Source organism: Hipposideros armiger, unplaced genomic scaffold, assembly GCF_001890085.2.
Source record: "Hipposideros armiger isolate ML-2016 unplaced genomic scaffold, ASM189008v1 scaffold_15, whole genome shotgun sequence".
NCBI lineage: Eukaryota > Metazoa > Chordata > Mammalia > Chiroptera > Hipposideridae > Hipposideros > Hipposideros armiger.
The window spans coordinates 3928422-3944365 of record NW_017731365.1 but is presented as its reverse complement, the minus strand read 5'-3'; the positions used below and the strand labels follow the sequence as shown (position 1 = coordinate 3944365).

Genomic DNA, 15944 nt, shown 5'->3' with positions numbered 1-15944 from the left:
AAAAAAAAAAAAGTACATTGCCAAATGGAATCTGTGCATTGCTTCCATTTGGAGAGATCTGAGTTACACTAGGCAAGTCATGATCCATTGACATGCAGAACGGAGTACACAGCTCAAGGAACAGCATGTGGCAGGAGGAAGGAGCTTCCAGATACCCGCCCCCCTGCCTGCTGGCCACATCAGGAGCACCTGGCAACAGTGCCCAGGCCCACCCTGGCAGAAGGAGGCAGTGGGGCAGGGTCTGAGAATCTGGGTATTTGCCACGTGCCCAGAAAACATGATGCCAATTCAGACACTCCCGGGTTGGGTGCACCCTCCACCTCTTGTCTTTGTAGCCCTGTGGTCCCAGCAAGTTACTTATCGCCTCCACTTTCTCGCTCTGTAGAATGACGGCAAAACGCATCCTCGTGGCTGGCTGTGAGGCGAGACGCAACAGGCGGAGCGGGGTTTTTCAAATCACAGGTTGCAGCCCACTAAAGGATACGAAATCCACTGGATGGGTCAGGCCCAGAATTGTATTTCATTTGACCTTTGGCTGCCTTCTGTCCTATTCCTAAAGATGAACTGTCTACACGCTTTTCTGGGACCCCCTCTCCTGTGCACCTGAGCCCATGCCCTGTCTGCTCACAGCACTCACTCAGCTGTGCATCCTCCTCTTCCTCAGCACCTGTTTCTCCGTCTCTACTCTACCAGTCACGTGAGCACACAAATTGGCTGCCACTTCTCCTTTATTAACAACAAAACCAAACCAGAAAATTGGTGCCCTTCTTGGCCACATTTCCCCTGTAACTCCTGCCTCCTTCATCTAGTGTAGATCAGGGGTCAGCAAACTTTTGAGACGGAAGAGCCGCCAGGGGTCAGCAAACTGCGGCTGGCAAGCTACAGGCTTGAAGTAAAATTGAAAATGAAAATAAAACTATTATAGTCTCATTTACAAAATTTTTAAAGGATATTACTCACATAATGGTGATTATGTAAAAATATATTTATGGCTTTCGAATAATTTTTAAATTGTGAGGGACAGGATTGGCTCTTCCAGGGGTTGGCAAACTTTTGAGACAGAACGTACCCAAAGAGCTGCATGCGGCTTGCGAGCCGCAGTTTGCCGACCCCTGATCTAGAATGAGAGCTTTAAATCAAAACTGGAGACAGTTCTCCAGGCTTGCCATCTCCGATGTCCCTCCCCCATCCTCTCGCTCACAGCCTCAGGCCCAGCTTCTGCTCTGTCCCCCACGGTGCTGCTCCCCAAGGCCATGAAGAACCTGCACACATTTAAAGGCAGACTTTCCATCCTCAGTCTGGTGGTTTATAAGCCACTTAGACCATCAGCACAGATGATCGCATGCTTCTCCTTGAAAACTACAATCAGAAATTTTTTTTTTAAGGGTAGATGCTGCTTCATGAAACTGTTGCTTCCATGATGGACATGTAGGTCTTGCACATTTTATCTGGGTGAAATGTGTACTGTGGTCAAAAGAAGTCTTGAAAACAGCACTGACGTGGAGCATAGGGTTGAGAGCATGGAAAACATGGGTGCAGATGGCCCGGTGTGAGTCCCAGTTGTCACTGACTTTGTGCCTGGGAACAAACTACTTATGTTTTTTGAGCCATAGTTTCCTGCTCTGTAAAATAGGTATAATAATACCTATCCCTTAGGGCTTAGGAAGGACTAAAAGAGACCGTGAAAATAAAGCCTCTGACACACAGAAAGGTGCTTAATGCATACTGGGGAATGAAGGCCCACACAAGTGTCCTTACACAGGGGCTGGCACATGGTAGAGGCAGTGAATGTTATTAGGATTCAGCAGTCTTCACACAGCAGCTGCCATAGAAGAGGTACGCGGTAAATATCAGGACCTCTCTCCTAGCAACCTCTGGCATGCTCTGTAAATGCTGCCAGAGGGTCTGTGTGCAGAGAGGCCCAGAGGCCACACAGCCTGGCCCCCAGCCACACAGCAGGTGACGGCGCTGCTGGGACAGGAGCTGAATGAAGTCCTGTTGCCATCTGGGCTCCTCCCAGGTACCCTGCAGTCCCATGAGACAGACAGACCCAGCTTTCTCCCGGGCTTTCAGAGGTGAATGACCCGCTGCTCTTAAAACTCCTGGAGGAGGTCCACTCTCTGATCCAGCACAGAGAGGGGACTGTCTGGTCCTCACAGTGACAGCAGCACAGAGGAGTGGAGGTCAGGATGCCTCCCTGATGGGTTTTCCTCTCCTCTGTGTTCATGGCTTCACTTTCTGTTGCTTGTGCCACACCAGGTGCCAGGACATTCATCTCAGGGTCCAGTTGGCCCACCTGCTCCTTTTCCAGGAGCCTGGGAGATGGGAAAAGAGAGGAAAGTGGCTATGGAGTTGTCCCAGCTTCCACCAAAGGGAGCATTTACCCAGAGGAAGGGCCAAAGCCTCTTCGCAGGGCCATTACTGACTGGCGCGAGATTGTGGGCAGTGAGGGACAGCACGGCCACAGTGAGGAATTCATCAAGCCTGAAGCATTTAGACAAGCACCAGATCCTCCATCCACTCTCATGTGTAAGGGTCCCAGGGAGGTGCCCCACTCTCTAAAATAACTAGGCCAAGGAAAACCATTCCTTGGACTTCCAGCAGGGAGACTGTTCTAATTCTCCAAGGAGGAAATACCCACCCCTACTGCCAGCTTTGACAACCTGTGCTGCAGGAAGTTCTTCCAGAGGGCTCACCTAAGTCTCTCATGATGCAGCCAAAGCCCCTTCAAAGGGTGCTCTGGTTGGAAGCAGAGAGCAGCTGCTCATTACCACCCAGTGGTAACCTTTCACTCAGATCACGTGGCTGCATGTGGCCTCACCTGGAGAGCTTAAGAATGCTTCTTCCAAGGCCCCTCCTTAGACTGCACCACATCTGGTGTGTGGTACAGGTGGGCAGGCTTCAAAAGCTCCCCGGGGGATTCTAGGTAGAGGGAAAGGCCAGAAAGCATGCTGGTTACCACCTGTTAGCAGGTAGCCTTCGGTCAGTGATTTAAAATTTGTGAGCCTCAGTTTCTCCCTCTAGAAACTGATGATTGTACCTAACTCACCAGGTCGTCCTGCAGGTGAAGATGGCAGGTCCACTGGTGGGTGGGCACAGGCCACATGGCAGGGACTTCATAAAGTCGGCAGGTCACTGCCAAGACCTCCGATAATCTGTCCTCCAGTTTCCTCTTCTCCAAACTAGCCTATCCTGGTTCCTTTTAAATATTCTGCCCTAAATCGTGATGTCTGCCTTTAGTTGTAAGACTAGCAACCAAGTTGTGCTATCTTGCTTCTTTGTGGGGGCTGAGGGATTGGGCCAATACCAAGGTGCTGTAAATAAGGGGTGCCGTAGGTCCCTACCTGCCAAACCAGGTCAACCTGGGTCTCTGTCCTCCTGTAGGAATCCCACTTCACGTCTATGCCAACCCACCAGAAATATCAGAACTCCTGTGGTGGTGGCAACTGTGACCCACCCCAACATCTGCTGCTGCTCCCTGGCAGAGCCATGCCATTCGTTTCATGGATTGGGATGATGGGGCTTTCTTCCTCAGTGACACAGAAACTATGGCAAAGAATGTTTATTCTTTGTGTGCTACTATGCGCTGTGCACTGTGCTAGCTACTTTGGGGCACAGGGATGTACAGTAAGGAGCTGTATTCACTATCCCCAAAGAGCTAACAGTTAGTGGGCAGGCATCCTCACATGTGAAACAGGTATTGTCATCCATGTATAATAACAGTTCCTGCCTCACGGGGGTACTGTAGGCTTAATGAGCTCATGCGGACAAGGCGCTGAGGGCAGTGGCTCCCCGACAAAAAGCACCCAATACTTGACTTGTATGGTGAGCACCTGATGGGGAAGTACAGTGGGCTCTGGGGACTCAGGCCCCACTCACCCTAACTCAGAGGGGTGGCAGCAGGGGACATTCCCTTGGGTAAGAGAGACATCTACCTCCTGCCCTGAGCCTGGGCTGTTGGGGCCCACTCTGGTCATGGGGTGGATGGGACAACAGTAGATTGCCAAGCCTGAGTCCTGGCCCTGCTGACACCAAGTCGGGCTAGGGGTCCCACTCATGATCTGGTCATGTCCCGCTGCCCCCTCAGAGAGGAGCCCTGGGCAGGCCAAGGTGCACAGGAAGAACATGTTGGGAGGGGGCTATGGAGGCCTCGTGACAGGGAATGACCAGGAGAAGGTGCACTTTCTCTCTGGGGCAGAAGGGAGGCATGCCAGCTTATAGTCCCTCGCCCAGGGGTAGGCTGTACAGGCCTGCAGGAGAGGCCAAGGGGAGGCCAAGGAGACCCTACAGGATCAGGGACAGCTTACAAACCCCAGAGCCAAGGGAGGACCGGGCTGCGGGGAGGGAGTAGGGATGCTGACAGCTTGGAAGCTGGGTCCAGCATCCAGAGGTGAAGCCAAGACACCTGGGTTTCAAGGGTGGAGACGGAGGCTAGACCAAGGGCAGGCTCTCCTTAGGAAGAAAGTGTTTGGCAGAGTCAGGGTGTGAGGTGGCCCCTGTCTCCAGGACAGTTCCCTCTACACCACTCTCTGAGTACGACCAATTTTGTCATCATCTATCCACCTGAATTCTCCATGGCCCTTCCTAGCTATATGATTTGGGGCAGCTTACTGAACCTCTCTGAGCTCTGGATTTTGCCTGAAAAAACAGGGTTAATGAGAGACACTGCGTTTAGCACCTCTGCCAGTACAGTGGGCCCACAGGCGGGCTCAGAGATGGCCGTCATCCTGGCCCCAGTCGCACCATCTTTTCATATCAATTTTTCCTTGTTTTTTTTGCTTTAGTATTTTTGGCTCTGGGTCCACAGGCTTGCGGTGGGTTCATTCAAAGTTCTTATTCCAGAGAGCAGAGACAAGGGGGGCAGGTGAACAGGATGCTTTCTAAGCCATCCCCCAAAACTGTTCCAGGCAGAAGGAAACGAGCCTGGGATGGCAGGTGACCTTGAAAATGACATTACTTGGGTGGGAGGGGGAGGTCTATGCAAACATTCCTACCGAGTCAAACTCCCCAGCCAATGGTATCCATCCCTGGGAGTATTAAAAGGAAAGTACAGGAAAAAACCAACATCTAGACCCACAGCTAATTGAGTTGCAGGTGGCGACTGGAGACAGACACATTTGACTCTTCCCCTCTTTCCCCCAAAGTGGCCCTCAGGTGACAGAAGAGACCAGCCTCCTCTCGCAGGGAAATCAGGAAGAGAGAGGAAAAGAATTGGGGAGGTGGGTGGCAGGAATGGGAATTAGGCAAAGAAAAATTGCCCACAAAATGCAGAAACGCCCCAGCACGCTTGCTTCCCAAACCTGGCCCATGAATCGAGGGGTGACAGGTCTCTCATCTCTGATGCCAAGAGCCAGTAGCTCCAGGCAGCCGCAGGTACTACATCTGCACCTGCCAGCACTTGGAAAGAGGCAATAAAGCATCGTAGCAGGGCCTGGAATGCTAAGTGCCTGCAGCTGGGAAAGGACCGCCTTATAGCAAGAGCAGCTCACGGCAGACGTCCACTGTGCAGCGGATGTCCACGGTGCGAGGGCCGGGCTGGCTCCCACGGACTCACCTGTACTTCCTCTCCCGCCCCGGGGCAGCCTGCTCCCAGGGACGGGGTCGGGGGAGAGGACAGGTGCACCCATAATCTAATCCTGGGGGCTGCCGGAGGCTGGTGGTGGCCCAGACAGACAGGCCCCTTCTGGAGGAAACCCAACAGGCTGGGTGATTTACCGAGGCCAACAGAAAACTGGGACGGCTGAATCACTGGTCAATAAAAGTGGATCATAAAGCACCCGGCTAAGCCAGACGCCTGGAAACACACCAGGGCTGCATCTCCGAAATGATAATAACAATAATAATGTTTATACAACACTTACCACACTAGTGCCAGCCCCTGTTCTAAGTGCTTTGTGCGCAGAGTAATTTAGTTAATCCTCATAATAACCCTAAGAAGTTGCCGGTAGAATTGTCCTCCTGTTACATACCAGGAAGACAAGGCAACACAGAGGCTAGAGCGCTAAGAACTAACAGAGCCTGGGTTGGAGTCCATTCAGCCTGTTTCCGAAGCCAGGCCCTCGCCAGTGTTTCTCCAACTCTACTGTACCTGTCAGTCACCTGGGGGGGAGGGCACAGGGGGGGCCTTGTCAGCATGCAGCTCCTGACTCAGCTGGTCTGGGGTGGGGCCTGAGACTCTGCATCACCAACAAGCTCCCAGGCGATACCTGGTCCGAGGACCATACCAGGAGTACGAGGCTCTAAACTACTACACCATGTTCCCATGACACCTCTGCAGCTGCAGAAATGGGTTTATACCACACTGCTCTGCCCCTGGAGGCAGCTATGAATTCCTCATTTAACAGAAACAGGCCCTGACAGAGTGTCAGAATGAAGGGGACTAATTCAGTCAGGGTTTCTTGGGTGGGGCCCAGATGGGGGTGATGTGTAAGCCTGGTAGAGTCCTAGGGGCAGACAAAGGAACACCTCAGTCAGTGTGTCAGATTCATGCCTACAAAACTGGGGAAAGTTCCTGGGGGTTAGGTCAAGGATTTCAAAGGTGCTTTCAGAAAAAGGTGGTGAGCCACCTTCTGGGCCAGTTGAGGGGTATGGCTAAGGTCTGCTTGGGTACCTCCTTCTTGTCCCCTGGGGCATCCCTGGAGGAGAGGGACAGCTAGCAACCTCCCAGCCTGGCATGACTTCAGAGAGTCTCCCGCTACCCCATCCACAAGCTTTCAAGAGAGCAGACACTGGCCTAGATTAGCTTTGGAAACAGGCTCCCAACAAAGAGTGACCGAACCTGGGCCCTCTTCCTGACGAGGCCTGGACCTTGGTCCCCCACCCTATCTTCTGCCTGCCCAGCCCAAGAATCCAGCCACGTCAGTTGATTAAGAATCCCGCCACCCTGACATCTGATCTCCCTCCACATCTGATCAAGTTCCTCATCCCCCACGTTGGTGGATGCATCCTTGGCCTTCCTGTAGCACGAATCCCTCTACGCTTGGTGGCCCCTCTTGGTCATTTTCCATCCACTCACTGTCCTCACTCTGCTCCTTGGCTATGAATCCCCACTTGTTCTTTAGTAACTTGGAGTTGAGCCCGCTCTCTCTCCCCTATTGCAGCATTCTAAAGCCTTCCTTACCATTTTAACAAGTAGCAGAATGACTTTTTTTCTTTAACACTACCCCCACTCAAGGGAAAAGTCACCCCACAAAGTCAGCAGCCCTGGGTAGCAGGAGGGGGCATGGTGCCACTGCCAGTCAAACACAATTTGGACTCCTCACCTTGCCATTCAAGGCCTAGACAATGAATTCAATGCCTGGGCAATGACCTCAAGCCTCATTTCTCTCTTGTGTGCCCCCCACATATGGCAAAATCAGATGCTGCACGGCTCCTGACACACCCCTGAACTCCTCCCACTCTGCCTTTGCCTAGGCTTTTCTTCCACCTGGAATGTCTCCTCCCCATTCTTTTAATCCACCTCCTTTGAGTCACAGCACTCTCTTCCTTGGTGATGAGACTAGTTATCCCTGCGTTTTCATTTCCCTGTCTCCCATAAGTATACAACTACCCATTTTAGCTGGGTACATGGCTCTCTAGGATAAAGACTACATTTCCCTGGTTCCTCTGCAGCTCACATGGTCACATGACTTGAGTTCCAATCAATGCAAAGTACGCACAAGCAATGTGTGTCACTTCCAGGAGTATTCTCATGCCTCTCCTTCACCTCTTTTTTTTTTTTTTTTTAGCTGAGCCATCCTGCCACCTGTTGGCAGCTCAGCGGCTGCTCAGCTCGGGCCGGGACTCGAACCGCTGTTGCTCAGAGCTCAAACTTGAGCGAGCTCTTAACCAACTGAGCCACTCGGCCGGCCCTTTCCTTCACCTCTTTTTAAAAATGTAATGGCTGGAGCTCCAACAGCCACCTTGGACTGTGACGTGCTCTTGAACACAGAAGCTACAGATGGTGGAACAACTGGTTCCTGACAAGATGGAACAGCATATCAAGGTTGGGCAGACCCCTCCAGGCTTGAACATGAGAGAAAAATTATTTTCCATCTTGGCTTATCCACTGGTCTTTTGGAATTTTCTGTAACTCACAGCTGAACTTAATGCTATTAGATCTACACTTTCAAGCCCCTGAAGGCATGAGCTCTGGATTCTTGGGTTTACAGTACTATAGACACTACATAGAATCATCGTTTGTATCTTCTTCCCAAGTTAAATAGTAAGTAACCTGAAGGCTGGGATCGTGTCTGATCCGTTTCCATATTCCCTTGCCCCGTGAAGCATAAGGCCTCATACACAACACAAAGCGTGTCTTACTTAGGATTGAACTGAATTCTTTCTATTATACTCCACACAGCTTCCTGATCCGCATCCATATCCTTAGCCTGCTGCAAACCTTCCCGTAATGATGCGCCCAAGTGAAGTGGCCCCTCGCCCCATCCAGGCCACCTCCCAGGAGGAACATGCCCTTACCAAGATGTCTGAGTCCTCAGGTTCCTCCCCTGGGGCTGGGCTGGTGCAGTTACGAAGTTTGAATGTCCAGTACTCCTTGGCAGTGACAAAGAAATTCCATGGCAGTAGGCTGCCAATGCCCAGGCTGAAGAAGATGATGTAGGCACCATTAAAGCGGTCCTCAGGCTTCTGCAGGCTGGGTGGTGGGTGATCCAGCAGCTTCTCAAGTAGTGCATCCTGGTCAGCACGGAGAGAGCTGCTTGCAGTTCTGTAGGTGGAGTTTGAACTGTGACGGAAGTCATCCTCTGAGACAATGGCCACTGTTGGAACAGAGAGAGAAACAGAAACGGGACAGGTGATCAAAAGCTGAAGCTGGGCACAGCTGGACACTCACCCATCCTACAAAGCTGACTATACCCCCACCGTGGGGTCTGTTGAAGCTTGCATGGTTAGAGAGCTTCAGGTTTAAGGGTCAGAGAGAAAAGCAAAGTGTCAGAACTGTAAGTGACCACACACCCCCGCCGCTATGTAGGGCAACACAGGTAGTAAAAAAGTGTGTGGCTGGCTGGGAGTAAGGAATGCAACATAGCGGGGCCTGTGGCAATCAATGCAAAAGGGCGAACCTTGTCTTAAGGCATTCGCATTTCTATGCAGCCATAAAAAATGGAACTAGAACCCTGGACAGGCCAAGAATGCTCTCTCAACTCTTTTCAACTTTATGTGAGGAAAGAAAGGAGCAGGAGTGTGTGTAGAACATGCTACTATTTGTGCAAAACAATCCGGAACGGGGTGGGTGGGGAGAAGACTCACACATACGTATGTATGTACGTTATGTATGTATATTCTCTGGAAGGACATGCAAGAAATTTCCAACAGTTGCCTCTGAGGAGGTTGTTGGGGACAGGGAGGGAGGGGACCTCACCGCATACTCTTTCGTGCCTTTTGAATTATATGAACGTATTACTTGTTAAAAAATAAAATTATAAATAACAATAAAAATATTCAAATTAAGTTACTCAAAAAAGACCCCCATGGTGTCCAGAGCTGCCTCCCGAAGCCAGTTTGAGACATCTAATAGTCGACTCCCTCATTTCATTTGTGGGGAATGGAAGGTTACAAGCCAGGGAAATGGCCAAGTCTGGGTTTTTGGCTCGTGCTTTGGCCCCTGCCTCTGTTGGTCACATCCCACCAGGAGACAGCCACTCCCAATCTGTGGTAGCTCCTAAGACAAAGGGAAGAATCTAGGCTGCCAATAACTATTGCCTACATGGCCCTGGGCAAGTCACCATGGATCTGAGCCTCAATTTCCCCATCTGCAAACCTAGGGAAGCCTTTTTATAATGGTTATTTAACTATAACTGACTAGCAATGCCTGGCCCATGATGGCAGTTGTTGCACAAACATCAGGATCTTCCCTGCCATCCTGGGCTTGTCACCTGGCTGGCTGGCTGCTGAATTTGGCTGCAAGGTAGAGCACGCCTACTTCTATGCTCTATATAGCACCTAGGAGGTGGCGGCAGCTTGATAAATGGAAAACACTTTCATAAAGCTGAGAGTGGGACACTCTAGTCCCTTCTGCAGTAGCTTCCTCCTTACCCAACAAATCAATAAATAAATGCATCTCAGCTCACATAGGAGGCTGAGCCTTAACTCAGAGCATCAAGCTAGGCAGAATGGACCTTTGTTCCCTGGTGAGCTGTCACATAGGCAAAGAGCTTTATCCGCCATTTCAGGAGAGCCTCACAACATTCATCAGAATTCGGCAGGACAGGAATTATTGCCTCTTTTTTTTCAGATGCAGAGAATTAGGCCTTCAAGACACTTGATTTGCCCCACATTCAAACAGTAAGAATTCCCAATAGTTAAAATTACATCCAGTACTCATACAGGCCAAGGTCTGTGCCTAGCACTAGCGCCTGACAACAGCCTCACAGGATGGGTACTCCTACTCTAGGACCTATTTCACAGATGAAGAGAGGCTCAAAAAGGCTGAGTAATTTGCCTAGGGTCATACAACTACCAAATGGCAAAAGTGAGGTTACACAGCCCAGCAGTCTGAGGCCCACGAGGACTCTGTGGCCTCTTTGGGAGGAGGCTGTCTGGTGATGTGAACCCCGTGCCTGCCAGCTCCAAGTGCAGACAGACCTCCTTCCAGAAGGCTTCAGGGCCAGGGAGATGTGAGCAGAGGGGAAGGCAGTGCTGCAGGGCACCCTCATCAATGTCTGCTGCATGGACTCTGTGCGGCCAGAATATTCTCCCCGACTGAGGAGGCACCTACCCTGGAGCAGGCAGACAAGAGGTTGCCAGATGCAGGCATTCGAGTCAGCAAATCTATTTTAAACTCTCCTGGTTGAACAGAGCCCTTTCCCAGCCTTGATTCACAGGGCACCCAGCACTAACAAACTAACCAGACGGCGTGGGTGTGGGCGTGCACGCACACACACACACACATACACACACATGATTTCTAAATTAGCGTTTAAAAATATAAAAATGATGACCCATGTAAGACGATAGACAAAGGGCAAGTGGTTATTTCCAGATGGTCCAGCTCCAGGGGTGGGTGCAGGGGCCAACAGCTGGAACACTCAGGCCCACACTTGGCCGGGGACCATTCTCAGCTCCAGGCGTTTATTTGTCCAGGACCATTCAGCCTTGACGGAGCTTCTGAAGACGCCAGGAGTTTTCTCTAACCCCGGTCACAGGCCAGGGCACTGGAGTGAGCAAAGTCTCATTACTCTTTATAAAAGCGAGCTGCTGGCTTTTGGATTGAAAAGAAAAGGGAAGGGAAGAAGAGCCTCAGCACCCCCCAGGACGGGCTGGCGTTGGCCTGGTGTGTTTATCAAGCACCCGCAGGGGCTGGCCGACCTCAGTCCTGCTCCCTCTCTGGGTGACCTGGGGCGAGGGGCCGCCCCCACACAAAGAAACAGGAGCTTATGGGGCCTAGGGCCACTGCAGACCGCCGTCTGGAAACTGGGTGCTGGTTCCGAGGAGGTTTCTGACTCTGGCTGAATCAATCTTCCTTCTGCACCCTGATTTCCTCATCTGTGAAATGGGTGTAGATGGGCTGGTGAAGCTAACCTAGGGGGAAGTATTGCTGGGAAACATAGGGCGCCACCCAGAGGCCATGGCAGAATGTGCCCTGGGGTGGTCGACACTCCCACTCCCCGCCTCAGTCTCTCCAACTTGGGCCAAGAGTCAGCCACCTTCTGGATACTTTGAGCTGACTTGTGCATACCCAGGCCCCCCACATCCAGGCGGTGAGGTCCAGTTTCAGAAAATCCACAAGGAGGAGCAGGGGAAAGAATCTGGGGGCGAAAGACGATAGAGACCCAGACAAAGGGAAGGGGAGAGGAGAGTGGAGGGAGGGGAAGGAGAGCAGGGAGGAAGCAGAGGGTCCTCGGGAAGGGGGACAGGGCGGGAGGCGCCCCGCGGGAGGGGGCCGGGATGGGGCTGCGCTCGGTCCTGAGCTTCCGTGGAGCAGTCCCCAGGAGGGACCATGCGGGGAGGCCACCGAACACGGGAGCTCAGGGGGCTACCGGGAGCCTGAGGAGCCGGTCGGGAGCCAAGCCTGCGCCCGACCTCCGGCCCGCACTTACTGTCGTCACCACGCCGACTCCGCCGCTGCCTCCCCGGCCGCCAGGGCCACTGCGACTCGCGGCTCAGCTGGGCCTCAGGCCCGGCCCCGCCTCCAGGCCCCGCCCCGGCCGGTCACGCCGGCGCTTTCGTGTTTGCAAACTCTTCTTTCATCGCCTCCCTGCGCTCCAGCGCCGGCGCGGAGACTCCTGCACGCGCCCATTTCACAGGTGGAAAAAATGAGCCGCCCGCAGCTAAGCGCACTGTCCCCACGGACCGTGGAGCGCGCGGTGAAGCCGCGTCTCGGGGCTGCTGCAGCGTGCCCCTTCTCCACCTTGCAGTCGGACCCTGTCATCTCAGCCCTCCCCCTTTAACTCCCAGAGTCCTGCGCCTCGCCCTCCCCCACACTCCTGCAGAGGGCTCCCCCCCCCACACACCTGCTCCTCTCTGATCCCTGTGCTGTTCCCCCATTCAGCGCCACTTCAGGGATCCCTCCTGTCCCAGAGCGAGAGCTGGCCCCAGCCACCCAGTTTTTGCTCATAGTGTCAGGCTTTCTGTGTGCCAGGCCAGCGCCATGACGCTTTTCCTTGTCACTGCTCATTGTCTGGCTGAGGCGGGGAGTGGGGGAAGAGGAGGGGGTAGCTGGGCTGCTGTGCTGTCCTCAGACCCACCCCACCCCACCAGGCTCTTCCACCAGCCGCCAGGCATTTCTGTCTGGATTGCAGGCCAAGGGGGCTGCTTTTATCCAACCCTCTCAGCTGTGCCTTCATTCCCACTGTCTCATTAACAGCCACATGCCCTGAGGTTCAGGAGTAGCTTTACACCCAAAGCTGGGCTTATGGAAAGCCAAGACGGGGCTGGGATGGAATGCCCACCCTCACTTTGGCCCCCACATCCTTGTTAGTCCTATTTTATGGGGCACAAGTCCAAGGCTTATAACATTAAGTGGCTGGCCCAAGGTCACACAGTAGTGGAGCCTGTAGAGTCCCACCAGGTGTGACTCTAAAGTCCTTACCTATTTTCTGTTCCAGCACATGGCCCCTCCTAAGGGCTTGCAGGTGGGTGGTGAGTGGGGTGGAGTGAGAAGGGCTTCTCAGGACCTTGGAGCCAAATCTTTAGGACACGTGTGGCCCGTTGAGAAGAGCAGAGAGGGTGCTCCAGGAGGAGCAGAGGCCTGAAGCAAAAGCAGAGATGAGAGCAGTGATATGTCCTTGGTGAGGCTGTGAGAAAGGCTGGGCCCAGCTTCGGACGGCCTCTGAGAGCCGGAATGGGTGTGTGGACAACACCCTGCAGGCGACAGGGCTCCGGAAGGATATTCAGATGAGGAGAAGAGGCCTCACTCGGGTTTTAGAGAGATGACCATGGTGACAACTGGCAGAGCTGTGGACTAGAGGCTGGGGCCACTTGGCTGCAGGATCTGACTTACTTCTCCAGCAGAAGAAAACAGACCCACATTTGCCAAATTTTCATTTCCCATCTTTCTCCTTTTAAACCTTAAACCACACTGGATCCCAACCCAGCCTCTCTAACCCCGGTCAATGCAGTTTGCAACACCCCAGCTCAGAACATCTGGACCTTACCTGGGAACTGGGAAAGGAGGTGGGCAGGAGCAGGGAGCTGTGAGGGGTCAGGACCCCATTTTGGAAGTTTTGGGGCCACCGTGTGGTTGCTGGGGGAAAAGCAGAAATCTTGTCGAATCTATGTTTGCTCAACAAGCTTGCTGTTTCTGGTTAGGTTATGTGACATACAGATCCTACGACCAGTCAGAGTTCCCCAAGATGCTCCTATTTACGCTTCTTATACAAGCCGAGAAAATGGCTACTGTCCACGGTGAAATGACAAGCACCCAAAGGGAGGCTTGGAGCTGGGGATTGTGACAGGGACTGAAGACCTTCCCCAGACGTTGTCCCCGACTGGTACGGAGAGGAGGGAGGTCCCCTCTTGCTGCAGGCGGGTCTAGGAAGATGCCAGTGGCCCCATCTTGGGTCCCTGTCAGCTTCCTACTGGAACACCACAGATCCCCTCCAAAGTTCAGGGAGGTCAGGCAAGGTCTAGAGGTGGAGTCGGGCCCATACCCAGGCTGAACTTGGCCTTCCAAGTCTGGGCAGATGTTTTCAGAGGACCCAGAACTTGGCTTGGAAACGATTGTGGAAGTTGGCAATTCCAGCCTTCACGTCCGGCCCTCAGCCTGCTGCAGGTAAGGGCAACAGAGGTACCCCAGTAAGGAAGCAAGAAGCTTCCGGATCTCTGGGGTCCCCGTCCCGTGGGCCAGTTCAGAGCAGGGACCTGGAGGACTGTCCAGAGCCTGACATTCTGTGACTGTAGATGGCATGTCCTCGCAGCCGCCACCCCAGGGCTCAGCCACCCCATAGTGCCCTTGGAGGCCGTGCCCTGAGTAGTGTGGATGGGTTCTCAGAGCGCTCCTACGCCCCACGCCAGGCTCTTATCTCATAACCAATACTCCTGAACCCTGGCCTGGTGTAAAAGTCTGGGAATGTACCCAGATTCCGGGCCCCTCCCATGAGTTGGCAGAAAGACCCCCAGCTCAGGAGAGGAAGGGGCTTAAAGTTCCCTTTGTGAATCTTTGCTTTAGCCTTGGGAGCTAAGGGATAGTAGTGAAACTACTAAGCCTCTCTGAAACCCATGGCCTGAGTGGGGCCATTGGGAGCATTAAATGAGCCCAAAGACGCCATGCCCTCACTGCAAATTTCCTTCACTTCCAAGGAAGAGCCTCTCACCCCAAATGTGGTAAAGAGTTTATTTTGGAGAGTACTTCAGGCCTTAATGTTAGCCCTCAATTACATCTGAAAAAAATCCTCTAATATTAAAAGCATTTCCATGAACATTCTTTCATTTTATTCCCACAACCCAGTGAAATGAGACCGTTGTCCCCATTTTGCAGATGAAGAAACTGAAGCCAAAGAGGTGCAGCGGCTTCCCAGGGCACACAGCTGGCAGCGTTAGAGTGGCCGGCCCCAGAGCCAAGCCTCTTTCATATCAAGCAGGTGGTGAGGCTGAGGAGGGAAGGAATAGATGGCACAGGTGACAGAAGTCCTTGGGTCCAGTGAGGGCAGCGGAGCCAGGGCTGTTCCTGGTCCAGCCCCCGCATCGTAATCCCATCTCTTTGGTGCTTCTGTGCCTTGTTAGTTGACTGCATTTCTCCATGCAAATTCCTGAGTGGTATTCAGTCATTTTAATCTTTATCTTTGGAGATGTGTGTGTGTGTGTGAATGAGCGAGACTGTTTCAGAACACCTGCTGAGAATCAGGAGCCCTCTCCAGTGCTCCCAGGCTGGGTGGCTTTCTCCAAGTGAAAGGGGAGACAGCCACTTTGGAAGGTTAGCTGATTTCTTGGCCTGGGTCTCGGAAGGGGCTCGGGATAGCCTCCATCATGAAGACAGAAATATGTGGGAGGAAACAATTTGCTAATGCATCCTCTGGGCTACTTCCCGGCCAGTGTGGGCTCTTCTCCTCCAGGATCTAGACAGATGGCGGCGGCAGTGTCTAGCCTGGGGACAAAACGAGGTGGGTACCTTTGGGCATGCTCAACTTCCCAGGGAATGTTCAAAGCTGTGGGGGACCAGGGAGGGAGCACAAGAGTTGGGGCCTGTAATGACGAGCGGGGAAAAGAACGGGAGCACACACTAAAGAGGACCCAATCAATTTCTTTAGCCGTATACAATAGCAAAAGACAAAGGCAATTAAAAGAACGTGCAATGACAGAAGGTAAAAGGCAATTAAGACTAAACTATAAACATGAATAACAATGATACAACCAAAGAAGCTCACCAAACCATGGGAAGGCAACACTGGAAAGGTTGGGAACCAAAAATCCTCACCAGTCTGTGGCTGGAAAACCGGGGTGTCCCCCAATGCTGCAAGCTGCATGTAAGTTCCTCCCAATACAATGCCAATTGAGATCTGTCTTATATA

General features: G+C 52.7%; 1 protein-coding gene across 3 annotated transcripts in view; it reads right to left on the bottom strand.

Annotated features, from left to right (window-relative positions):
• SLC29A3 (solute carrier family 29 member 3) overlaps positions 1–12108 on the bottom strand; it is a 42533-nt gene extending 30425 nt beyond the window's left edge. For all 3 annotated transcript variants that reach the window (XM_019625341.1, XM_019625350.1, XM_019625359.1), the window contains exons 1-2: positions 12036–12108; positions 8458–8756 (exon numbers count right to left, since the gene is read on the bottom strand). In XM_019625341.1, coding sequence (XP_019480886.1) covers positions 8458–8756; position 12036 — 300 coding nt within the window. In that variant the 5' untranslated portion in view covers positions 12037–12108. The remainder of the gene's footprint in view (positions 1–8457; positions 8757–12035) is intronic.
• Between the last annotated feature and the right edge of the window lie 3836 nt (positions 12109–15944).